This window comes from Sciurus carolinensis, chromosome 16 (genome assembly GCF_902686445.1).
Source record: "Sciurus carolinensis chromosome 16, mSciCar1.2, whole genome shotgun sequence".
Lineage (NCBI taxonomy): Eukaryota > Metazoa > Chordata > Mammalia > Rodentia > Sciuridae > Sciurus > Sciurus carolinensis.
In genome coordinates, this window is record NC_062228.1 from 49,660,403 (window position 1) to 49,686,594 (window position 26,192).

General features: G+C 51.1%; 2 protein-coding genes and 2 non-coding genes across 7 annotated transcripts; all 4 read right to left on the minus strand.

Annotated features, from left to right (window-relative positions):
- Positions 1-3,908: 3,908 nt before the first annotated feature.
- Dyrk1b (dual specificity tyrosine phosphorylation regulated kinase 1B) lies at positions 3,909-12,357 on the minus strand. Of its 4 annotated transcripts, XM_047528436.1 has the most exons (12): positions 11,428-11,713; positions 10,017-10,180; positions 8,864-8,983; positions 8,584-8,772; positions 8,129-8,276; positions 7,015-7,301; positions 6,056-6,202; positions 5,823-5,963; positions 5,494-5,529; positions 5,214-5,409; positions 4,739-4,845; positions 3,909-4,647 (listed from the first exon to the last, which is right to left on the minus strand). In XM_047528436.1, the coding sequence occupies exons 1-12, from the start codon at positions 11,504-11,506 to the stop codon at positions 4,276-4,278; spliced, it is 1,986 nt and encodes a 661-aa protein (XP_047384392.1). In that variant the 5' UTR covers positions 11,507-11,713; the 3' UTR covers positions 3,909-4,275. The 4 variants fall into 4 exon arrangements, with proteins under 4 accessions (XP_047384392.1, XP_047384394.1, XP_047384393.1 ...); XM_047528438.1 differs by lacking the exon at positions 11,428-11,713 and adding an exon at positions 12,211-12,357 and having other exon boundaries at positions 5,214-5,529; XM_047528437.1 differs by lacking the exon at positions 5,494-5,529 and having other exon boundaries at positions 11,428-11,712.
- A 273-nt stretch (positions 12,358-12,630) lies between these two features.
- On the minus strand, positions 12,631-22,828 carry Fbl (fibrillarin). The gene is made up of 9 exons (XM_047528941.1): positions 22,705-22,828; positions 17,726-17,896; positions 17,531-17,632; positions 17,354-17,448; positions 16,159-16,329; positions 14,915-15,047; positions 13,690-13,802; positions 12,889-13,034; positions 12,631-12,749 (listed from the first exon to the last, which is right to left on the minus strand). Exons 1-9 carry the CDS (start codon positions 22,712-22,714, stop codon positions 12,725-12,727), a joined length of 966 nt encoding a protein of 321 aa, XP_047384897.1. The 5' UTR covers positions 22,715-22,828; the 3' UTR covers positions 12,631-12,724.
- Trnat-ugu (transfer RNA threonine (anticodon UGU)) lies at positions 19,354-19,428 on the minus strand. The gene has a single exon. It is a non-coding gene; the product is annotated as a tRNA-Thr (tRNA).
- Positions 22,829-26,074: 3,246 nt separating the features above from the next.
- On the minus strand, positions 26,075-26,148 carry Trnat-ugu (transfer RNA threonine (anticodon UGU)). Its single transcript has one exon. It is a non-coding gene; the product is annotated as a tRNA-Thr (tRNA).
- Positions 26,149-26,192: the final 44 nt, after the last annotated feature.

Here is a 26,192-nt window from a genome sequence, read left to right on the forward strand (position 1 = left end):
AGAGGAGTTCTGAGGATTTAACCCAGGGGCATTTTACCACTGAGCCACATCCCCAGTCCTTTCTTAATTTTGACATTTTGAGGCAGGGTCTTGTTAAGTTGCTTAGAGCCTTACTCAGTTGCTGAGTCTGGCCTCAAATTTGAGATCCTCTTGTCTCAGCCTCCTGAGTCCCTGGGATTATAGACGTGTGCCACCATGCCTGGCTTTAATACCATTCATTTAACAATTGTGAAAGTTTCAGTGCTGATGAACATGATGCTGATGTTAGCTATCACACATGCAGGACCTACTGTGGGAGAGGTACCAGGCAGTTCATTAACTCTTTTATGCCTTCACTTTCTCGTCTATAGAATGGGAATAGTAGGTGACTATTAAGGATTCAGTCATAATGGTAAAATCTTGAAAAATATTAGCTTGTTTCAGTTAGCTACTGCTATGTAACAAATCATCCTAAAACACAGTCATAATATAGCAACCATTTATTTGCTCATAATTCTGCAATTTAGGCAAGGGTCAGAGGGTGAGGGGACTCAGGATGGTTTGTCTCTAACCCAGATGGGGTCAGTTGGCAGTGGTTGGATATCCAAGACAGCATCCCTCACATCAGCTAAAACAGCCAGAACTGCTGAGTTCTGGTCAGTTCTGCTCAGGAGGCTGCTGAGTCTCTATAAAGAGGTCAGGGTTCCAAGAGTAAAAGCAGAGGTCACTAGGCCTTTTAAGGCCCAGGTCCCACATTTGGTAAGTGCCACTTTTCATGGCATTCTAGTGGTTAAAAAATCACAGGCCTAGCCTAGATTCAAGGGGAAGGAAGGAGACTCTGCTACTTCATAGGAGAAACAGTGAAGGATATATGTGGTTGCCTTTCAGTACACCATTTTAATCTCACACAATAACAGCCTTGTCATTGGTTTTTCTACTTCGGTGCTTAAAATTTTTCTACATCTTCCCAACTCACATGCAGGGAGGACCTAAACTCCTTAAAGGATCGAGACTGCCCAAGTCTCTAGGTTCCAACCATCACACTCTTTTCTGTCAATGGAGTTAACACAGCTCCTGCACAGCCTCAGACGTCTCCTAGGATCCAGACCGGATTTCCTGTCAAGGGCTCATATTGCACGCTCTGCCTTTCTTTGTAATTTCACGTTTGTGTGATTACCATTCCAACCCCTATCCCTGAGACTGAGTTCTTTGGGGAGAGAAACTGTTTTGTCCTCTGGTGTGTTCCCAATACTGAGCACAAGGCAGAGGCAAGATGAAATGTCTGTGGAACGTCTTGAGTCCTCAGAAAAGTTTAAGGTGGCCCCTTTGAGTTGTGCAGGGATAGCCCCCAGGATACTTTGATCCAGATCTATGCTCTAAAAATAGCTCAATCTGATAAATGGTGAGCCTTACTATGTGCCAAGTCACTCCTCTAGAGGTTGGAGATAAAGCATGAAATAGATAAAAGCCCTGCCCTCATGAAGTTGATGGTATTGGGAGGGGCATGTCAGTAAAGATAAATTGTACAGTGTGTTTAATAGCGATATGATTGACATGAGGAAAAAATGGATATTAGTGGTATAAATTTTCAAAGGATGGTCATGGAAGATCTCAAGGTAAAGGTATTATCTGAGAAAAGAACTAAAGGAAGTGAAGGGATGACTATGGGTAATCTGGGAGATGAGTCTTCCAGGTAAAGGGAACAGCAAGTTCAAAGGCCCTGAGGCCAGTGTAGCTGGAGCAGAGTGAGTGATGATAGTCCACCATGTCACAGAGATGATGAAGGCATCTTGCAGGCCATGCAGAGGACTCTGGGCTTTAACATGAGTGAGATGGAGTTATGGAAGTGTTCTGAGCAAGGGAGGGATAGGACCAATGTGGACGTTCAGAGTCCATTTGGCTACACGTGAGGAACAGACTCAATGGCTCCCAGAAAGAACATCAACTGTGGCTACCACAGTTCAGTTTGACCAAGATGACTCTGGAAATGCCTCCAGAAAAACAAGGAGGTATGAGGTAGGCAATTAGTCAAGAGCTCAGGAGAGTGGTTCTGGGCTGGTAAGAGAAATGTGAGATACACACTTCTGTTCCTATCTCATATACTTCATAGACCTACCTAATCTAGCACCTTCTGACGTCTTCAGGCTCATCCAGCACCTTGGTACGTCAATAGTTCCCCGCTTCCCCCACCCCCACCCCCATGCACACCCTGACCCACTTCCTAGCTTTGTGATCTTGGGCAAGTTACTAAACTACCTCTGCTCTCTGTATCCTTATTTGCAAAAGGGAGGTAACAATAGCACCTGTCTCCTAGTACCATTCATTCAAAATATTTTTACTGAGTGAACTAAGTATAGCTCAGTGATAAAGTATTCAATCCCCAGCACTGGAGAGAGGGAAAAAAATTAAAGAAATTTTTTACTGGGAATCTAGAGTGTGTGTGGGGGGGCACTGTCTCATGTGCTGGAGATATCCCCTCCCCATCCCTTCTACCCCCTTCCACAAGCCTGTCAACTCAACCTTCTGGATTTCTCTCCTACTTGTCCCCATCCTTCCCTCCCTACCATAGCCCCTGCTCTGATCCATCCATGACCTTTCCTGCCGAGGAACCTGCTACAGAGACTGCCAGACCCCGGTCTTTTTACCAAACTATTCCCACATCGCAACAAAACTGGACAAGGCTCCTTTCCTTCTGTAGTGGCTCTTCCTTGTTCTCAGGACAAAAGCCAGCTCCCTAGATTGCCAAGAAAATGTCCCACGACTTAAATTTATACATAACTTTCAAAACAATCTCCACCACATAAATAAATAAATATCAGCTTCTTTCCATGACTACCTTTGCGCATGCCATTCCAGCGTACTGCCCCGCGACACATCCTGCTCAGCTCCTATTCTCCCCGGAAAACCTCCCTACCGCTGCCTCCTCCGGGCTCTCACCACGTTCCAGATTGACTCCATTATTGAACAGGTACAGGTCCGTAACGACGTCCTTGCCTGTCTTCCATGACAGAAGCTCCCCTCAAGTCGGTGATGTCCCTCGTGACAAGGCCGCTTCAAGCCTCAGCTCCTACCTCAGCTCCAGAAACGCGAGCACAGAACCTGTACGCCGTGACTAGAGACCCACCTTCCGCACGCTGGACAGCTGCACACCTGCGCAAACCATGGCCAAGGAGCCCCAATACACCTCTACTGACTGCTTCTACCATCCGGGGCCCCGGGCTGCTGATTGGCTACCTCAAGCCCCGCCCCCAAACGCGAACGAAGAGAATTCTGGTCTTTGTAGTTTCCCAAAGGAAAGGGAGATAAACAAAATGCCTCCTAGAACTTCATTTCCCAGAAAGCGCCACGCCCCAGTGGTAGAACATACCCTTTGTGAACCAGGAAGTTCCTGATTGGCCGGATGGGAGACAGACATTTTCAAGTTGCCATGGAAACAAGAGCACTTACCTGGAACCCCGGGAATATCTTTTTGCCTGAGAATCTCAAAATGCTTTGTTCCGCAATGATTCCAAAGAGGGAAACCAGACTTGGATGGGGTGAAGTCTGTACCCACTGCCTATTTCTCAGGTGGCACTAAAAGGACCTGCCACGCGCACCTGGCATGTACCAATGGAGACACTTTTGTATCAACTCTGTGGGAACCCTGGTTTATGAGAGTCTAACATGGTGTTTTCCAGAGACAGAAGAGGGCCTTCACCTTTCAGGGTTTTAGTTTACCCCAGAAAAGGCAAATGTGGGCTAGGATCCTACCCAGATGTCTAGGAATCTATAGCCCCAGACCTTCTGCAGCTCCACAGCCCTCCTTTCTCCAGAAGGGATGTATCCACACACAAAGCTCTTCTGGCACCCACTCCCAAAACTCCCTTCCCCACCATGCTTCTAAGGGCTGGATGAGGGGAACCAAGGCCCTGCAAACGCTCAGGCAGGCATGTGAGAAAGCTCTTTACTGGGGGGTACAGCAAGGAGGAGCAAGGCCATCTCCCCCTACCTGCCCCCACCCCCTCCTAGGGCCCTGGGACGAGGGGGGTCTCCCCTCCACCGGACCACCACTGTCTTTGGTACAATAAATAGAAAACAAGGGGGGATAGGGGGTCAAGGGTCCAGTCCTCAGTGGGGAGAGTGTGGCCAACCCCCTCTCCTTGACCCCCTGCCCCAGGCCCCAATCAGTGCAGGCCTCACCCACCCCAGCTGGGTAGCAGCAATTCCAGTCAAGGGGAGAGATGAGGATGGGAGCCCAGGGCCCCCAGATGGGGTGGGGGGTATGGCTTCAGGAGGGGCCCCAGGGAGAGGGCAGGGTCATGAGCTGGCTGCTGTACTCTGGGGTACACCACGAAGGCCTAGGCGAGGCCCCAGAGTGGCAGGGTCATCAGGGGGTGGGAGAGGTGGACGACCTCCTGTCATCCGAGTCCGGAGGGCTGAGGCAGCCGGGTGCTGGGGGGCAGGCGCTGGGTGAGGTGGGGAGCAGTCTGGAGGGCCGCCCACCAGGCTCACATCCATCAGCTCCGGGGGTGGTGGTGAAGTTGGTGACGGGGGACGGCCAAGGCATCGGGGTTGAGGGGGTAACTGGGCCCCTGTCCCCGGCAGTGAGGAGGCAGAGGTAGGGGCTTGATGTGTCTTGTGGGGCACATCACCCCCTGCCCAAGGGCGCAGCGGCTGGGAGGGTGGGACCTAAGAAAGCAAAGCAGTGGTTGGTAAGAGACCCAGGTCCTGAGGCCTAGGCATCCCATCACCGCCTCCAAGGCCCTCAAAGCCCCCATACCTGGGGGCTGTTCATCTCACAGTCAGTGATGGGGGGCCCAGGGCCCCCACAGTATCTGTTGCTGTAGCGGTAGGTCCGGTTGTCACTGGAGGAGCCACTGGAACCTCCTGGAAGTACCAGGGAGGAGAGGCCACAGGTGAGGAGAGAGGTAGCTGAATCTATTTGATGGTCTAGGCCTGGATTTATACTCATTGGCCAGAGCCCACCCGAAGGATCCAGCCCAATCTTGAGATTTGGGGTCAGAGTTTTGTTTTGGGTGTTAAAAGTCAACAGAATTTTGGGGGTGTGAGCCCAGGTCCAGTCTTAGAAGTCACCTCAGGGCCGTGTGGGGCTTGCCTGCTCCACCCCATTTTGGAGTTCAAAATCAGGCAGTTTCAAAGCTCTCATGTGGAGGCCCACTGACTAGGTCACACAAGCCAGGGCAAACCAGAGCTGACCCCACCCCACTGTGCCCTTCTGGGCACTGGGCACCCACCAGAGCTGGAGATGGAGCTGGCGGTGCTAGAGGAGGGGCACGTGTCGAGGGGTGCGGGCGAGGTGGAGGCACTGCTGCCTGCCGGGCCCGTGTTGGTGGCCTCGTCGGCCGTACGGCGGAAGAAACCATGCTGCAGAGCCCCCAGTGGGCTGATGCGGGCGGCGGGCTCATACTCCAGCATGCGCAGCACCAGGTCCTGGAAGCGGAGGTAGTCGGCGGGGCTGTGGCCCGGCTCCCCCGCCCGCCGGCCCCCGGGCCCGCCCGTCTGCACGCCCAGCACCTCCTGCAGCCGCCGTGTCCCGGGGCCCTGGTAATCCTGGCAGGGAGGGGGTGGGAGGGGGGGCAAGAGAGTGGCCGTCAGTGGGCAGGAGGGGCAGGGAGACACACACGGGGAAACAGAGGCACAAGAGAGAAAGTGGAAAGAGAGAAGCTAGAGTTGCGGGGTAGGAGGGAGAGACGGGGTGGGCAGGGGAGGAAGGAAAGGGTAAACAGGCGGAGAAGAAGAAAGGGGAAGACACAGGGAGGGAGAACAGGGAGAGAGGGAGCCCCAAGTGTGAGAGAGTGAGGGGCCAGCGGGGTGGGAGGAGTGGCGCGGGGCAGGAGCCGCACCTTCCTGAGTTCCTTTGTCCTTCGTAGGGTCCAGCCACCCCCAGGCAGCCGCTCAAAGTATTTGCGAGCCTTGGGTGCCTGCTCCAGCATGGGGGCCGGCGGGATGCCCAGCACCTCCACAATGCGGCTCATCTGGTCCACCTGTGGGCGGGCGGTGGTCAGGGGTACCAGGCCAGCCAGGCCCCACCCTTCCACCACCTCCGGTACAGCCCTTCCTGGGGGTGGGGGCGCACCTCATTGGAGCCGCTGAAGAGGGGTTCTCCCGTGTGCATCTCCACAAGGATGCAGCCCAGGGACCACATGTCAATGGCCAGGTCGTAGGGCGTGCCCAGGAGTACCTCTGGTGAGCGGTAGAATCGGCTCTGGATATACTGGTAGATCTGGGGAAGGGAGATAGTCAGGAGTTCCAGCCTCCCTTATTGATGCCACCGGCACCCCTAAAGCTAAGAGGACCCAACTGAGGACAAGCCCCCCAGATTCCCAAATTGGGAATGGAGGCTCAGCAACCACTTTCCAGAAACCACTGCCATCTTGTTTATCAGAATTCAGTCTCTGCTCGCCTGATTTAACCCTATCTCCACCCCAACTCCTTGACCCCTCTTGGTGACCAGTCAGAGGCTGGCAGTCTCCAAAGCCCCCTACTTTTTATTCTTTATTGTTCTAGGGCACTGAGCCACATCCCCAGCCCTTTTTATTTTTTATTTGTGACAGGATCTCTCTAAGTTGTTTAGGGCCTTGCTAAGTTGCTGAGGCTGGTCTTGAATTTGCAATTCTCCTGCCTCAGTCTCGCACATGGCTGGGCAACAAGGGGTGTGACATGGCCTCCGGCTCTTATGTAACCTTATTGCCTGTTCACATAAAGCTGCAAAACTGAAGGCCCCTTCCATCCCCAGCTTGAAGAGCACAGAGCAAACAACTTAGCAAAGCAACAGCCCAGGCTCCAAAATGACCAACTTCACCGATTGCATCTGGCTATTTGAGAAACTACCCTTCCCCTTCCTAAGTAGGTAGTGTACCCAGTGGGCCTCTCCTCTACTTCCATTACGCAGGGGCCCTCGAGGGCAGCACCAGCCATATCCCCAACTCCAGTGCAACCCCTCAAAGTGAATCTGTCGGTAGGCCTGGGCTAGCCCCGCCCCGCCCCGCCCCGCCCACCCTGCTAGCCCCGCCCCCAGGCGGGTCTGAGCCGCACCCGCTGGCCAAGCTGGCAGGAGCTGCCGAAGTCCACAATCTTGATAGCACTGCGCTTGGGATTGCAGAGTAGGATGTTCTCTGGCTTAAGGTCGCAGTGAATGATGCTGAGCTCAGGCGTAGCCAGGAAGAGCAGCGCCGTGCAGAGCTGCTGCGCTAGCTTCCGGGTCAGGTTCAGTGAGACGCCGCGGAAGTGTGTGTTGCGCAGGAGGTCGTACAGGTTGTAGGACAGCAGCTCGAACACCAGGCACAGGTGGTTGCGGAACATGAAATGCCGCTTCAGGTGGACTATGGGGAAGGTGAAAGAAACAGTAACAGAGAAGACAGGTTCAGAGAGGGCCAATGGTAAACTAGGGTCACACAGCAATAAGTACCTCAGCTTCCTAAGCACTGGCTAAATTGCTGTGTGCCCATGGGAACCACCCACCAGTCGAGATGTTTCTATATGGTTATGTTACTTGATTTAAGTCTCTGTCAAACCTGATTAAAGCAAAAAAAAAAAAAAAAAAAAGTCTTTGACACAATTCTACACTTCCTCATTTGATTTTATAGCACTGTTTTCATCATAGCTTTATTTATTTTTGTGGCAAAAAAAAAAAACACTAGTTTTCCATTTGTAGTAAGGATGTAAATTTTCCTTTCAGGAGAAACACAGTGAATCCACTTGCTAATTCTAAGAGGAATCAGTGTAAGGAAGGAAGAAGACTAGCATAGAAGTTGAGTCAAGGTCCTGGAGCCTCATCAAAATATAGCTCTGCTGAATACAAACTGTCACCTCACGCAAGTGACAACATGGAATGCCTGGATTCCTTATCTCCAACATGTGGGCAACAGTGCCCTGTCCCTCATGGGGTTGTGGTGAGGTCATTTATGTAAAATGTAAAGTGCTTATCACAAAGCCTGGCCTTTCATGAGCGCTTGATAAACTCTGACCATGGTTATCAAGCGAACAGGCAAAAATTACTAAAGCCACAGAGACTCAGTGAGGTTGAGAGGCACAGACCAGGCGCTGCCTGAAGACAAAGCCCGTCCTGTACAGGGGGTAGGCAGCCCCTCCCTATCCCCAGGCGCACCCCCTGCCAGGTTCCCACAGCCCAGCCAGTCCCAGGCCTCACCTATGTAGTACTTCATCTCCGTGTCATGCTGGTTCATCAGCTCCAACAGCCGAAGCTCAATCTGGGCCTGGTTCAGGAAGGCCTTTTTGTTCTTGATGATCTTGATGGCCACCAGCTCCTGAGTCTGATGATCATAGGCTTTCACCACCTGTTGGGCAGAGCACGTGACCAAGTGAGGCGGGGGTGGGACAGAGCCAGGCACTGCTCTTCTCCCGCAGCCAGGAGACCCAGCAATCACAGTACTACTACTACTACCAACTCACCACCAGCTGGGCACGGATATAAACTACCTTGTGTGGAGTCTTGTTACTTGTATTCTTACAGAGAAGTAAACTGGGGCACAGGGAAACATAGTGACTGGACAGCAGTCAGGACTCGAAGCACTGGATGTGTGGATCAATGTTAGTGGGTGCCTGTGCCCCCAACCCCGGGACAGGGTGGAGGGTATCCTGCACCTGGCCAAAGGAGCCTTTGCCAATGAGAGAGTCAATCTCGTAGCGTTCCAGCCAGCGCTCGCCACTGCGCACAATATAGTCATGGTTGTCATCGTCATAACCATGGTTCAAGACCTTCTTCTCCTTCTTGGTGCTCGAGTCCTGGGGTGGCGCCTGCTGGGCCCGCCGCTTCTTCTTGGCATAGTACACCTGCCCAGCCAGTCAGAAAAATGGGGACTGTGAGCCTGAACCAGCCATGACCCCTCAGCAGCCAGCCCGGGAACCCCCACCCGCTGCCCACCTCATTGATGTGCTTGTAGGTCTTGATGAGGTCCACAGAGAGCTTGCGCAGTGGGGCTGAGGTCGCGTCCCGGAAGGCCAGGGGCAGCCTCCGAGGCAGTAGCCGCACATCAGGCAATACCTATGGGGCAGAGTGAGAAGACAGTGAGGACATGCCTTCACCTCAGACCTCATGGGGGAGAATTAAATGGGTTGCTGGCTCATCAAGGGCACACACGTCTGTAACTGGATATTGTCTAGCTCCCCCACTAGAATATAAACTCCCCAAGGGTATAGACACGGATCCTGTCCTTGCTCAATCTCCAGTGCCTTGAGCAGGGACTGGCATGTGATGGATGTTGGCTAGAGATCTGTCCTGTGAATGAAGGAGTGAATGGTTTACCCTGACCTTTCACCCAGACCTGGGGCAGCTCTCACTCTTTTTGAACTCAGTGGGAGAGCCTGTACAGGACACCGGGCGCTGCGCCTCTAACATTCCACCTGAGATCACCTATTGGAGGAATCCTACCTCTAAGGTCCTCCCAACTCCATTTGCCCTCATCCCCCGTGGCCTTCCCAACCCTCGCCCCACCCTCCCCGCCACAGAGCACCTCTACCCACTTCCTTCACTGCAAGTTTCTTGGACTGGGACCTGGCCCCCAGAACTCCTGCTCCACCCCGCTTCCAGGTCTACGTTTTGGAGCCTTGTCTACCGCCTCTGTGGACAGCTGCGCACCACTCAGGCCCAAGACCCTTCGGCTCAACCCTTTTCCCCATTTGACCCCTCCAGGTCTTTCACTTTGAACTTTCTTTACTCAGTGAGCACTTTTTGTCTGCTGTGTGCCCGGCACTGTTCTTAGCATTTTGCTTGTGTTTTGTTAACTTGTTTGACCCTAGCAACGACCCAGTAAGGGGAGGACCCTGTGAGGGAGGCACTGTCATTGGCTCAATTTCCTAAACAGAAAGCTGAAGTATGGGGAACCTAATCAGCCCAGATGTCAGGATTTGAACTCAAGCTCCAAAAACTGACTGCCTGAAACTATTCTACTTCCATGGGTCTCACAATGTCCCCTGGAGACTGTCCTGCACAACTACTCCATCATTTGAACCTCAGACCCTTCTATTCCCAGTTTCCCTCTACCGCCAGGCAGGTGAGGAGCCAGCTGAATGCCTACCTGTGTGTGCTCCTGGGGCCCCGGAAAGCCAGAGAAGGGACCATGGCCTGGTGGGACGGCCATGGTGGGCTCAGAGGGCCGCAGGGGTGCGAGGCCTGGAGCGGGAGCCCGGCCGGGGGGCGCCTTCTCGCATCCTGCACCTCGGCTGCCACCGCCGCTGAGACCTGAGAGCAGGTGGAGGTGGGAAAACAACATGGAACAAGGGGATATGTGGGACAGTGCCAGGCAGGGAAGAGGTGGGCATGAGAGAGAAGGCGGGGTGGGAGGGAGGAGAAAAAGGTGCACAGAGCAACAGGTAGCAATAGAGAGAAGACAGAGAGTACGTAAGTGGGAGGGGGTGGCACGGCAGAGTCCCAGAGCAAATGATAATCAAATAAGCAAATGAGGCGGCACAAAGAAAGAACACATACAAGGGGATGATTGGGAGCCAGACAGTGTGGGAGGAGGTGGATATGGACAGTGACAGGAAAGGAGGACAGAAAGACACCAGTAATTGGGGGAGGAGAAGAGAAGACAAAAACCAGGGGTGCTCTGGGGAGAACTCATTCTTTCCTCCCTTTTCTAATCATGGCTCTCCCTGGACCCCTTACACAAGACCTCACCCTCAAATAGTCTTCCCTGGACATCAGGATCTGTTCCAGTCCCACAGCAAGGACCCTCCACTTCAAGTAGACCCTTCCCAGTACATTCCCCCAATCCAGAGAACTCTAGGATCCCCCAAACCACAGCAGAGTCCTCTGTAGGTCCCTAAAACCACATCAGGATCCTTAGGGACTGCCAGGCCACTCCGAGGTTATCTGAGAACCCTTATATGACAAAGTCCTCAAGCACCAGGGTACACCTTTCCGGGGGCACTCTTTCCATATCATGACAAGACCTCTTCCCTATATTAGGTTCTCCCAGACCTGGAACCATCCCTCCAGGAGGTCTCCCTATGCCATATTTTAGTTTTCCTGTGCCACCCAGAGATCTTCCCCATATTACTTTAAGACCACCTCCCAGGCAAGGCCAGCTCCTCCACCTCATGGGCTTATGGGGGAGGCACCTTTTCCAGTAGTTTGGAACTACTGTCCTTTTCTCCCCTATACTGGATCTTTGCCCCCATCCTATTACCCAATATGCCTACCAGAAGTCTTTCTCCAGTCACCCCTCTATACCAGGTCATTCTACAACAGTGTCTATTCCTAGAAGGCCCCCATAGCCAAACCCCAAATATCACATAGGATTCTCTCCTTCCAGTGTCTGCCACAACAAAATCCTCTTCCTACAGAACTCCCTCCATGTCAAATCCCTTCTATCCCGTGCCTTGCCACTCCAGGACCCCTTCCTCTCTTGGAGCTTTTCCCACCAACAACCTCTTCCCAGGGGCCCTCCCACATTAGGACCAACTCTCCCAGCCCCCACCCCCTACCGGGGTCAGGGCTGGCGCGGGGCCCACGGGGGGCTGGGGCGCGCTGAGGCCCCCAGTGGGGTGGGCGAGCGGCCAGCATGGCGGTGGTGGTGGCAGCGGTGAGAAGGTGGCAGCCAGTCCCCGGCCCGGCCGGCCCTGCAAGCCCCGCGGCGGTGAGGGCAAGCGGGACAGGCTGCCCCGTGGGTGACAACAGCAGCCGCCGCCGCCGCGGGCGGGGAGAGGAGGGGACGAGGGTCAGCCCGGGGCACGCGGGGGAAGGGGAGAGCAGGTGGAGGGGGGAGGGGAGGGTTAACCCTCGCCCCACCGGCCCCGCCCCGCCCCGCGGCCACCTGCCCCCCGGGGACCCTGGTGTCCCGCCCTCCACCCAGGAGGCCCGCCCCGGCCCGCTGAGACCCGGCGGGCGGGGCCAGAGTTTGGCAATCCGCACCTCCCATGGCAACAACCGTGCCATTGGCCGTCGCTGCCAAGAGCTCAGCCAATCACAGACCAGGGCAGCTGTTGCTAGGCGACGACGAAGCGGCCGGCGGTGCCGAGCCCAAACAAAGGGCGGGAGTGGGGCCCGGCAGCCCCCTCCCAGCCTCCCTCTCAAGAAGGCTCCCTCGGGCTCGGCCCCTTCCAGGAATCCGACTATGAATAGCTAGGCACAGCTCGCACCTGCCCGATGCCCCCCTCTTCTTCTCCCTCGGCCTCGTGCTAACTCTCGCGGCGACGCAGGCAGGGCGGATCCCGTCCTGCCCTCCTTCCCGCAAGTGCGTGCCGCCCCGCCCGTTGCCGCATCGTTACCTGAGGGCGCGGGTAAGGGGACTCAAACTGCTCGGGGAGCCCGAGCTCAGACCTGCCCACTGGCTGAGGGTATCCGGCGGACGCGGCGAGCCAGGGCCCCGATTACCCAGTAATGCAACCAGCAAAATGGCGACCACAACAAACCGCCCCCCCACCCCGCCTCAGGCTCCGCCCCCTCTCCACTCCCCTCACGTGACCGAGGGTAACACTCTACGCTTGCGCTCTGCGGCGCTTACTGGTACACATGCGCAGTGAACAGCCAACAACCGAAATCTGGGTTAGGACGGCTGCGCAAGAGTTGGCTGCAAGAGGAGTAAGGGCTGTGTGACAGGATGCGATTCCAACCCCCACCAAGCAAAGTTGACCGAGGGCACAAGGATCCTGTTGTCTACAGACAACAGCAATTACAGAACAATCAGCTGCAGGGAGCGACTTGATCAGTCTTTTAATAGAAAAAAAACCAACGTTCAACAGTAGCAACACACATCTCTTGGAATCCAGACAGCTTTGAGCTTCAGTTCTTCACCTTTGGAGGTGGCCTGTGTGCAGAAGATAGGAGATTGGGGATGGGGAGACGGTGTCACAGCTTGTCATCATTTTGGGGGTCCCTAGAACCATGACACTGCTGCTGCTTGGGAGGGAGATCTCTGTCTGGTGGATTACTGGGCCCCTGCTCACCTGTACACACCCACAACCACAGCGTGGTCTCTCTCATAGGGCTCTAGGGTCAACTGCTCCTGGGGCTTCATGTTCTCCTGCTGCATCTTCTTCACTTCAGAGGCAAACACAGCCTCAGCTGAGGCTGTGGAGTCAATGCAGTTGGCCTACAGAGGAGGAAGGATTTGTGGTCTGCAGCAGGGAAATGGGCTGTTTCCCTTTTTTGGTGTTTTTTAAACCAGAAGTATGCTTTCATTAGAAATTCAAGTGAAACCCAGGCTTTGCAAATGTGGTCAAAGACTTAATTGAATTAAGTTTTAATATGGTTCTAGCTGAAGCAGGATGTTCCTATTTAAAAGTCAGTGTTTAAATTTTAAACCCAGCTTTTTGTTTCCTCTTCTTCCTCTTGGTAATATTAGCGTGAAGCTGGGAACAATAAAGGTCGCAAAAGGCTAACAAATGATAAATCTTGTGAAAGGTACATAGAGGAGTTTGTATCTCAAATTAAAACATTTTGAAAAATGAAGTCACCACTAATCTATTACCCATTCCATGCCAGGATTTGTTTGAACACTTCATATGTTGCCTAATTTAATCCTTACATCAATCCTTTTAAAAAAAGGGCTAATATTTCTATGTTGCAAATGAAGAAACTGAGTCACAAAGGTTAAATAACTTACTCAAAGTCACACAACTGGAATTCAAACTCAGATGGTCAATCTCAGCATTGATATACATGACCACCACTCTCTTGCTTCTTTTAGTCCAAAAGATACCTCCCTGGGATGCTGCCACCCCATCTTAGATTCCAAGCCCCCGCACCTTAATGGAAATCACAAAGTGTCCTCCATTGCGCAGGAAGGTGTGGGCATTCAGGGCCACAATCCGGGTTTGGTCTGGCTGGGCCACGTCCGCAAAAATCACATCCACCATTGCTAAGGAGAAAAGGCAGAGTTGTTAAGGAAGTTAAAGTTGGATCTACCCAAGATCTTCCCAGATCCTCCCATGGGGCCTATGCTCCATCACCAGCAGGTTCCTGGAAGAGTCTCCCTACTTCCAGTCTCAATTCCTTCAAATGATACCTTTCCCTCCACAGTGCCCTGAGATGGGCCTGAAACTGACGGTCACATCACTCATTCAATCCTCCCAAGTGGTTGCCACCTACTCTTGTAGCCAACCCTAGGCTGGATGTGGGGGACACAGGAGTAAGACCTGGATCCTGTCCTTGAGGTGCTCTGAAGTCTTGAGGATGCAGACAGACACACCATCAAAAAGGCAAGTAAGGTTAAAGGCAAGAGTGGGTGGGTACAGGTCTGTCAAAAGAACTATGGGACAAGGGGAGGGGATGACTGCATGGGAAAAAAATACACAGAAAAATGAATGGAAGGAAAATATTTTTAAGGCAAAATGAATAAAAAAAAATGAAAAGGTGGTTTAATGAAAATTGATTCTTTAAACATCAGGAAAAGCGGACAGCAAATGTTCTTATCAATTGCCTCTGGGGCAGATTGTAAAATAAAGCTTTCCATTTTTGTACTGTATTTTGGAAAAAAAATTCAATAGTCATTACTATTCAATAGGCCCCTCTGGGCCAGGCCCACTCATCTTGTGCTTTCTGGGCTAGGATCTCACCAGATAATAAGGATCCCTGAAAGAGGCTTTAAAAAAAAATAAAAGGGCTGGGGAGATAGCTCAGTTGGTAGAGTGCTTGCCTTGCAAGCACAAAGTCCTGGGTTCGATCTCCAGCACCGCAAAAAATATATATAAATAAATAAAATAAAATAAAAAATAAGGAGCAATATAAAGATTAAGAAGAGGGGAGGAGACAAGACTGATTTTCCCAGGGCACCAGATACCTGAACCCCTGAAGCAGGGTTGCGAACTTCACTGCCTCTCTTGGTTCCCCTCCCCACTCTTCCACTCCTGTTGCCTCGAGAGACCTGCTCACCCAATCTGACTCCATCTGAATCTGGGCTCCACTGGCCTCTTCCAGGAAACCTGGTGTGGCATGCCTTACCCACCTTGGGCCACCCCACAGACCCCTCACCAATGAGCATGCGGTATTTGTGCGGATGCCGAGCATCTTCGATCACAGGAATAATGTTAGTCCTCTTCTTGGCCAAATTAATGAGGTCACGGCCAGAGCGGTGAGAAAACTCAACTGCATAGACCAGTCCATCCTAAAATAAATCCAATAATAACCAACAATCTTGGTCCTCATCTATGGAGAGACTACTTTGGGTCCGTCAATTACACATAGCATCACTTCAGACCCCACATCAAAGTGTGACTGTTTGATTACTGTTATCATCACACTCATAGTCCACCAGTGTAAAGTGAGGCAAGAAGTCACTGGCCAAGAGCCATTTAGTCATCAGCAAAGCTATGCAGTCCCAATTTGCCTGATGAGAGGGCTCCCAAAGACTTAAAATGGGCAACCACAGCACAGAGATGAAGCAACCAGAGCTAAGAGTATTTGAAATAGGTCAGGCACTTTTAGGAATTCTCTTATTTAACTGTCAAAACAACCTCATTCTCCAGAGTATTAAACTGAGGCTCAGAGAGGTTAGGTAACTTGCTGAAACCCACTTCATCTTTAAATACCCAAGAGCCTGGGGTTTTTAACATGCCTATAGTCATAAAAATGAACAAGAGGTCACGAAGTGAGATGCATACGTGCCAGGTGCCCTCTATGGGAAATGGGTACACATGAGAAATGCAGACTGGACACCATGAGAACTACTGGTTATTTCAAGAGAAACCGGATGACCAAATTTTGGGGATATGAATCCCACCCCCAACCTCCCATATGGGGGATTTATTCCAAGGGAGTTTTACTACTGAGCTGTATCTCCAGCCCTTTTTATTTTTGAGACAGGATCTTGCTAAGTTTCCCAGGCTGGCCTCAAACTTGACAAGGCTGGTCTTGGACTTGCAATCCTCCTGCCTTAGCCTCCTGAGTAACTGGGATTACAGGTGCGAGCCATCCTGCCTGGCAGGATGTACATTTTTTAAAAATGCAACAAAACCAAATAGTCTGGTATGTCTACCCCAAGTTCTTGGTCCCACTAACGCTGGTCACTCCATGCCCACACCTCCTCCCTCAAGGTCAAGAACCCAGGAGTACAGCTGAATGAGCATCTGCTTCAGGTTGCTCCACTGACTTCAGGTACTGTGACGAAAGGACCTGGCCCAACATCACACATGGTGGGAAAGTAGCCAGGCTCCACTTCAGGCTGGCAAAGAGGAGGTGGCTCTTCTCTCCATCCACCTGTCTACCTGTTCACTCACCGGGCCTACGATGTCTGAGACATGAGAGACGGTGGTGCCCGAGGCTGCTCCGAGGTAGAGCACCTTGGCCCCTGGCTTTATGTGGATCTGGTCCACGCCACCGAGGATGGCTGCTGCCAGCTTGGAGCGGAAGGGGTTCCAGGCTCGGTACTCAATTTTGTCATCTCCCTCCTAGGTCAAGAGATGAAGATGGAAGTCAGTGCTGGACTCTTCTACAGGACCCCATTACCCTTAACCCTAAGAACCCTCAGAAGAAATGAGCAAAAGAAATTGCTATACAGGAACTGAACATGGATTCCCAGCAGTGAACACAACAGGTGTACCCTTGCCCTCTCGTGGATGTGGCTGACTTGGTGAGAAGAGGCTGCAGGAGACAGTAAACAGAATAGAATAATAGTAAGACCTGTGCAACCATCATTTTCCGTCCCAGCACCTGTTTATGCCACTCCTAGTTCCAGGCACAGGACACAACAGTGAGGAAGACTTCTATCCTGCCCTTAAAGGATTAAGAACACACTGAACTAAACACAACCTGGCATGTTAGGTAGTGACACGTGCTTGGAAAGAACATTGAGCCAGGAAAGATGTGAAGTGTGGGAAACATGGCAAGGAACATGTGACAGTGAGAAAGGCCAGGAAGGCTGGAAGACGACTTCTGAATCAGACCCGGAGGGCAGAAGGAGCCATGGCTGCTACCTGGGAAGGACCTTCCAGGCAGAGGGAGGGCGAACAGGAAGGCCTGAGCAGGCCCATGGCTGACCACAGAGAAAACGACACAGGAGAGCAAGGCAGGGGATGGGCGGTAAGGGCTGCTTTTTAACAGACAGGGTGACATGAGCCTGCCCTGTCAGAAAGACCAGGTGATACCTAACCAGAGATGCAGAAGAGAAGGAAGTAGCTTTGCACAGAGCCAGGAGAGGGCAGAGCGAGGAGGCCAGTGTGGCTAGGGGAACTTGGGGGGCCGTGGAGGAGACAGGGGTATGGAAGTTAGAATGGGCAGGCCACAGTGAGGACTCAGGACGGCCACCTCAACAGGGAGTCTTGTGGGGTGTTTGAGGAGGGGGTCATAGTCTGACTTCTGTATTAAGATGAGCCCCTGGCTGTCATATGTGGGAAACACAGCAGGGTAGGGAGACATGACCACTGTGACACCATCCGCTGGGGCCTGGGAGCTTGGAGAGGGGCCCAGTCTCACCGAAATGGAAACTCTCTTCTCTCCATACACGGATTCTCCAGGGACCAGATTCTTGGTGACAAGTGCATCTTCCTTTCCACGACAAATGAAGACCCCTGGTGAGGGCAGAGAGCAGGGCTGAGGGCTCAGCTCCGCCTGCCCTGTCCTGTCCTGGGGTCGCCTACCTCGCTCACTCACCCTCATGGCGATGAGGTTCCACCATCACATTCTTTCCCGACTGGTTTCCTCTTTTTCCGCCCCGGCCACGACCCCTGTTGCCACCAGGCTGGAAGCCTCCACCTATGAGGGAGAGCTGCAGTAGGAGAGGGGGACCTGCAATCTCCTCCTGGAGGAGCGGGAAGGCCCCTCCACCCCCTCTCCACCTTCACCTACCTCTTCCTCCTCCGCCTCCTCCTCCACCACCTCCTCGGCCACGGCCTCTAAAGCCTCCACCTCGACCTCGGCCTCCGCCAAAGCCCCCTCGGCCTCCACCACGACCACCTCGACCACCTCGGTCACCAAAGCCCCCTCGGCCACCAAAGCCGCCCCCACGGGGACTGAAACCTGTGGTGGAAACAGACAGGAATCAGGGCAATGAAGCTTAAAAGACTAAATAGCTCTTTACCTGGCAGTCCCACTCAGGTGGAACACTGGAGGAGCAGGTGCCCATGTACACGAGGACAGTGTCCAAGAATGTCCAGGCGCAGGCAACGCTGAACAGACCTAAATGCCCATTGCCATGTACAATGGAGTAACGTTCATAATCAAGAATGAAAATGACCCTCGTCACACACCACAGACAGGTAAGTTTTAGAATTATAACGTTAAGTGAAAAAAAAAACAAGTTTGAGAAGATCACGTCCAGCCCGATATTCTTTTTGTGAAGGTCAGCAACAACTAAAGTTAACACCACACAGTGTTGATACATGGGGTAACTGCCCCTAGTCCCCGCCCAGGATGTGAGGGAATCATAAAGGCGAAATCATGATTTGGGTTATTGATTAGGAAGGAGTTATTAATTATGGTGTAGAGATAGAGGTGGAAAATGAAGAGATGCAAACCCTGCCTGTGAGTGCACTGTGGCAACAGGATCCCCAAGATCCACCTGACCTTGCATCTGGAAGGAAAGCACCAACCCCTAAACAGAGGGCAGTTTAGCATGATGCTGAGCCCCGCTAACTCTTCTCCCTGCTTCCAAGTTTCCAATGTTCTTCCCAGCTCAGGAAAAAAGTGAGGAAAAAAACAGGATGCAGTAGTGCACATCTGTAATCCTAGCAACTCCGGAGGCTGAGGCAGGAGGATCACAAGTTCAAGGCCAGCCTCAGCAACTTAGTGAGGCCCCAAGTAACTTAGTTGAGACCCTGTCTCTAAATAAAATATAAAAATGGCTGGGGATGTTGCTCAGTGGTAAAGCACTCATGGGTTCAATCCTTAGTACAGAAAGAAGAAAGAAAAAAAAAAAAAAAAGAGGGAAAAGGGCCCAAAATGTCCTTTAAAAATGGGCAACCTTCCACAAGTGGTTTAGGGATTGCCAATAAGATCAGAAAGTTTAACAAAACATGGATTTGGAGAGATTTTGTTTTTGTTACTTCAGGACACAGCAAACAAACATTGTTCACAAAGTACAAAACAATGCATAAAGCAGGCAGAATTCTTGTGCTAATCAATTCCATATTTGACTTTTCTGTGATGATTTAAAAGCTTTGAAGTACTATTCTGAATCATCACAAGTTCTTTTTTCTTTTTGGTAGAACTCAGGGCCTTGCACATGCTAAGTAAGCCCTCTACCACTGAGTTACATCCCCATTCCTTTTTTAAAGTTTTATTTTGAGACAGGGTCTGGCTAAGTTGCCCAGGCTGGACTCGAACTTGTGATCCTCCTGCCTGACTCCAGGGTAGCTGGGATTACATGCACAACCATGCTAGACTTGAGAAACCACATGGGTTCTTAAAGCATAGTTAGTTAGAAAATTACTGGTGGTTTAATATTATCTCATGACATAATTTTTCTTTTTTTTTTTTGGGGGGGTGCTGGGGATCGAACCCAGGGCCTTGTGCTTACAAGGCAAGCACTCTACCAACTGAGCTATCTCCCCAGCCCCATGACATAATTTTTCAATAAAAAAACTTACTGAGGGGCTGGGGAGATAGCTCAGTTGGTAGAGTGCTTGCCTTGTAAGCACAAGGCCCTGGGTTCGATCCCCAGCACCCAAAAAAAAAAAAAAAACTTACTGAAGTTTTTGTAAAGGTACATTATATTCACACCTGTCAGGTTCATGCATCTAAATGGTATTAAAGATGAAACTATAACTTTATTTTTTGTTTTTTATTCCTTAGAAAATGTAACTTAATAGCTATTTCTAATTTAAAATTTTTAAAAAGCAATAGTTAAATGTTCCAAATTCCCAAACATCACCTGGAGTTACTTTGTATCTTCTGTTCCCTCTGCAGTCTACTTTCCACATAGCAGCTAATGGTTGATCTTTTTAAGATGGCAAATCAGGTCTCATCATTCCCCTGCCCAAATCCCTCCAAGGATTTTCCATCACAACCAACACAAATTCAAAATTCCTTTCCCTGGAAGCCCCAAATCAATGAGTCCAACCTGTGGCAAAATCCTTGAAACTTAGAGATGCTGATTTAATTGTGTTGGGCATGAGGACTTTTTAGAGCTCCCCAGCTGGTTCTAACCCGAAGTGAGACCCACCAGATCAAGAATCGGACTTCTGCTGACTTCTCTCACCTCGGTGAGCCCCACAGTCTTCCCACCAAAGAGCAGTCCAGCTTCTAAATCTCCAGCATGTGCAGTTCCCACTGCTGGCTTCCTGCAGAGAGTAGCACAGCTCCCCACCCCAGTGTATTCAGGTCTCTGATCAAATGTTCCTGATTCAGGAGGGCCTTCCTGGCTGCATGACCCTTACCCTGCTTTATTTCTCTTCATATTATCATACCTGCACTTTGAATACTATCACTGCTACCTCCTTCACTAGAATTATGCTCCAAAGGCACAAGGATTTGTTTTAGTTACCGAGGCATCTCCAGCACCCTGCACAACATCTGGCACAAAGTAGTGACCCAATAAACATCAACTGAGCAACTGCCTAATGACTGTTAAGTCCCTGGGAACTGCCTCAAGGAGAAAGCACCTTCTCTTTTTATTCAGAGAGGAGGTGATCAGGGCTGATGAGGAAAGCCCTGGTCCCTCCCTGACATCTGGAGGGAGATGGCCATGCCATTGCCATTCATGACCCTAGAGAGAAGGGGAAGGATCATGATTATCAGTTCCTACCTCATAAAGTTGTAAAGATTAAATCACTTAATACACTTCACATAATACACAATCTGGTACACAGTTCAAAGAAGTCACCTCTTCCCACTCTGTAGCAGCGAAGCCCATGAGTCTCAACCCAGACCCAAAAAACAGACCCGGCAAGGACCGGCATCTGCATGGGGCGCAATGGGTGCACGCGTAAGCTTTCAGTCTCAGACACTCAACATATCCCTGTCCACTTCAGGTTCTGGGGCCCTCAGAAAAAGGTACTGAAAAGGACTCACTCCTCAGAAAAAAACACAGGTTCACACACACTTTCCAGAAAAGTTCTGAGTTGGGGGCGACCTCCAGACCCTCTGGTTTAGAATCTGCACTGTCCCACGGCTTCCCCCATCTCAAAAATGGCACCTCCAACCTTCAGTTACACACCCCAAGCCTTAGTGAGCCTTCACACTGCTCAGACTCCCGCACAATCTGTCAGCTCTCTCTTCAAATTATATTCCCAAATCAAAACGTTTTGTCACCAAGTCCACTGCTACCAATCTGGTCCGAGAGTCACATCATCTCCTAGATCTAGGGAATAAATCCCTAAAGACCGCCTGCTTCCACCCTTGTTTCCACACAGATGCAAAAGAAGGATCCCTTTATAAATATCAATCACTGCATCTAAATCTCCCAAAGGTTTCCTCTCTCGCTCAGACTAAAAGCCTTACTTAAGAGCTAACTCCAGACAGTTTCTACAACTCCACATTTTACCCTGCGATAGGATAGAGCAAAGATGGGTGGCGCATCCTCCATTCCTTACGCAATCTCACAGTCTAGAGGACGCTTGCAGGATCGCTGGGGTCTCAGGATACACAGCTTAGCAAACCTTCCCTACTTCATGAGACTCCCGGTGAAAAGAAGAGGAGTTCATGATGGGGTATGTGGGGTGTGGACCCACAAAGCCCTTATGGATACCTCTAATCTTTCCATATATGCACACACAAGAAGAAAACAAAACCTGTACTAGAGAAACAGACCCTCTTGGCAATGGTGGAAAACTCCCCAAACTTAGTGGAACTAGTTCTCACACTGAAGGAAGGTGGGTGCTAGCAAGCCTGATTTAGGAAGCTCTTAAACACTAGGGAGAGAAACACTATCTTTGTTCCCCTTGAGACAAATAAGGATAACAAAGTCAATATGGTAAGTCAAGCACAAGCACTGTACAATTTTCTTTTTAAAAAAATTACTTCGCTTAATCCTAACAGAGCGCCACTTTATTAATGAGAAAGCTGAGGCTCAGAGAGGGAAAGCCACTTGTCCAAGGTCACACGGTAGGCTAAGAAAGTGAACCAGAAATGAACACTGAACTTAGTTCCTTTTCTCAAAGCCAGAACTCTCATCATTCCATCATCAGAGGGGTGAGGCGGATTCATCAGAGTGAAAAGGTAAATAGAATAAATAAAAACTACTCATTTTCTGTGACTACCCTCCATCCACCCGCTAATGCTTGGCTTGCTTAAGTTTCTCCTACAGAACTGCGAATTCTAGGCTCCTAAATCTCCACTCCATCTCTGGGGATCCGCCCCCCGTGGAAGTGTAGAGAGCGCGAAAATGGCAAGAGAGGGCCGCACACTACCGAGCGGTGGTTCTCATCCACTCCGGCCCACTCAGTCTGGGAGGCAAGAGGATAGTGGTGGCGCTGGCGACAAGGGGAGCTTTCCAGACCCAGTTCCTTGTCCCAAGATCAGAACTCTCCGTCTTCAACCCAAGCCAGATTCCCCAAACCCATGCCCAGATGCCTGGATCCAGACTCCGGTTCAAGATCCTCAAGTGCCGCCCCGGCCCAATACCCGATATCCCTAAAGACCGCATCTACTAGACGCCAAGACCCCAATCTCAGGACCAAGACCCTCGACTCACGACCGAAGCCAGTCATAAACCTTCAGACCGCCTGGGGTCAGGATCGATCGCGGGGCAGATCCAGGATCACCTCCCCACACGAGACTGGACCCCAGGCTCAGAACTCAGGCCAAGGCCTCACCCCTCCGATTCCGGCCTGGCACCCGGATTCCCGCCGTCCCCGTCCCTCAGCCCGAAACCCAATGCCGGCCCGCACCTGGCTTCATGCCTAGCGCCGAAGTTGCGCGGATCGGGGAGTCTGCGGCGTCCCTAACTCCACGAGTCTGGAGCTTTCGCACGTGGAAAGGAGCGCAGGCGCGCGGCGGCGTATGGCCCGTGACGCAAACACGCAGCCCCGCCCCCTGGGCTCCGGCCCCGCCCTGGAGCTCCTCTCGGGCGTGGTAGGCGGAGATTCTCGGGCCTCTCTAGGCACCTCTTCCAGGCCCCGCCCCCTCCACTCGCTGTTAGCGCTCGGGCTGCGCTTCCGGTATCCGGCTTCTCTGGTGCGCACACTGGCTAGTCGGGACTTTTACTTATTTTATTTTATTTTATTTTATTTTTTTCCATGCCGGGAATTGAACTCAGGAGCGCTTAACCACTGAGCCACACCCCTAGTCTTTTTTTAGAGTTTATTCAGAAACAGGTTCTCGCTAAGTTGCTTAGGGCCTTGCTGAGTTGCTGAGGTTGGCTTTGAACTTGCGACCCTCCTACCTCAGCTTCCCCAGTAGCTGGGATTACAGGAGTGCGCCACCCTGGTGGACTTCAGGGCTCTTACTGAGGCCCCCATGTGGACTGTGCTCTCTCCCTCTTTTCTTTGTTCCTGGCTCCCTAAGGCTCCCTGTACACCCAATATGCCTTCCCTTACCCATTTCCACCCCAAGAACAGGCATCTTTTCTGGGTTCACATTCATACCTTCAAAAAGCATTTACTGTGGACCTCTTATGTACCAGATACTATAAAAGCTAGGCGTAGTGGCGCACGCCTTTCATCCCATCAACTCAGGAGGCTGAGGCAGGAGGATTGCAAGTTCAAGTCCAGCCTTCTTATCTTAGTGAGGCCCTGTCTCAAAATAAAAAGGGCTGGGGATGTGGCTCAGTGGTTAAGCGCCCCTGGGTTCAATCCCCAGTTTAAAAAAATACATATATTTTTTCAAAACTGTGGGATAAGATGGTCAAATCTATTCTGGATTTCTAGGAACTGTGCAGTAATTCAAATGGATCCAATTCAGGATCATATTACCTATTTCTTACAGAATTTACTGTTGGCTTTCTAGTTGTTTTTTTTTTTTTTTTTCTTTCTGAAGGACAAAATTATTCAGAGAACAGTGCAGATTTGGACTGCCAGCCCTCTTTCTTGGAATCCTGGCACTATCTCTTGGTTCCAATGTACTTCACCTGCCAACTTGCTCTGTAGAGCTGAAATTGGCATTTTCAGCAAGTAATTAGTGAGTGCCTGCTACTCTTCTGCTAGGGACACAATGGTGACTGAGACAGCCCCAGGCCCTGCCCTCCAAGAGCTGCCCGGCCAGTGCAGGAGACAGACTAGCTCCTGCACAGTGTAGGCCCAGAGCAACTGGGTTGGATAAGGGAGGCACAGGCAGACAGGGTAGAGCTGAGGGGAGAGAACCACTCGGGACTTTTGCCGATACTCCCCATCATCTCAACTTCCTCTGAAGCTTTCTTTGACCTTCTGGCTCTAACTACCACTTGTTTTCTCCTGAAGATGGGGCTTCCATGCTACCTTTCCAAGCAGGGGGTTTATTCCCCGTCCACCCTCATACCCACTGGATAAGACCCTCCTAGCGCCTCAGTGTCATTTCTTTCTTTCTTTTGTTTGTTTTTTGGTACCCAGGGATTGAACCCAGGAGTGCTTAACTACTGAGCCACATCCCCAGCCCTTTTTTATATTTTATTAGAGACAGGGTCTCGCTGAGTTGGTAGGGCCTCGCTAAGTTGCTGAGGCTGACCTTGAACTCCTGATCCTCCTGCCTCAGCCTCCCTGCCACTGGGATTACAGGCATGTGCCACTGGCTCCTGGGTATCATTTCTAATCCCTTCTCTGTCTCCTCCCTAAGGAATCTTTGAAGTTTCCCTAGCCACTCTGTAGCACCTGCTTCATTACTGCCAATTCCATCCACTCCCAAGCCACTTCTGCTTTTTGTAATTTTAGCTCCCACAGGACTTACTGCTACCTACACTGCTCCTGTCATTATTTTTCATGATTTCCAAATCCATATAGATGGACCTTCAACCATTCTGGCCTCTCGGTGCCTTGACCTCCTGCCCTCCAATAATCCTGTGTTCCACCTAGCCCTTCTGTCCTACGGTGGCACTTAGATCTCGTGCAGAGGTCAGGCATGGTGGTGCACACCTGTAATCCCAGTGAAAAAGGAGCTTGAGGCAGGAGGTTCACAAATTATTGGAGACCTGCCGGGGCAACTTTGTGAAACCCTGCCTCAACATTTAAAAATTGAAAAGGGATGGGAATGTGGCCCAGTGGTAGGGTGCTCCTGGTTTCACAGTATCAAAAACAAAAACAAAAAACCTTGTGCTGAGGACACAATGGTGACTGTGATAGCCCTAGAGATCCCAGCCTGCTGAGGAAGAAAGAACCTATGTCTAAACAGTGACAGCTCTAAAACTACAGCTCCTACGGGATTTTACTTCAGTGCCTCTTGCTTTCTGTCCATTACCTCCTATTGGCTCTACCTTACTCCCTCTGAAGTGAATGCTCCAGCTGATCCTTCCTTCCCGATGCTCCACTGAGCTGACTGCCTTCTCACTCTCCCTCACCCCACTGGGACCACATTACCCTTACCATCCATCCAGATTCCCCATTCATCACTGTCGTCACTGTTAGCACAAAAAGACGGGGCAGGACGCAAACCTCACGAGTCATCTCAGCTGAGGAAGGGGACGCAGGGATGAAATGGTGCTGGTGAACCCACTTTCCTGGTGGAAAAATGAGCCACTGAACAAAGAAAGGGGCTGGGTTTATACAGGTTGTTTTGAGGGGTGGTCTAGTGAGCATACCAGTTTGGGCACTCAGGAAACAAGTTTGTGAGAATTAAAAAAATTGTTCCTACTGGGCACTAGTTCTACTTGGAGAAGAATGGAGGGTCCAGGGTCTGCATTCAGTGCTTATCTCTCTCCCTTCAGGGTCCCATTGTACTGTCACTGAGAAAGGATGTATCTGGGGAAGGATGGAAGCTTTGGCCTCCTTTTGAGGGACTGTTCTGTCACTGGGAAGGAATGTGCTGAGAAAGCTATCTGTGTATGGCTTTATTTTTCACTCCCTTTTCTCAGGCCTCACTGTGTTTTTTTTTTTTCATTTTCCATATCTTATAGCCACATCTTTGTTCCCATCACCAAGCTGGGTTGATACCACCTCTCCAGTTACTCCGCCCCAGCACCCTGGTTGTTGAGCGTGGATAGAAGAAAACCACCTGACCACGCTGGCTGGTTCATAACAAAACTTGAAGCTATTTTCTGTACATACTGTCTTCACTTCTTCTCATCTTTTCTCTTGGACACATTTCAATCACATCCCCCCCCATCACCCCACCAAAATAACTTTCTTTTTTTTTTGGGGGGTACTGGGGATCGAACCCAGGGCCTTGTGCTTACAAGGCAAGCACTCTACCAACTGAGCTATCTCCCCAGCCCCTAAAATAACTTTCTTAAGATCACTAAGAACCTCCATGT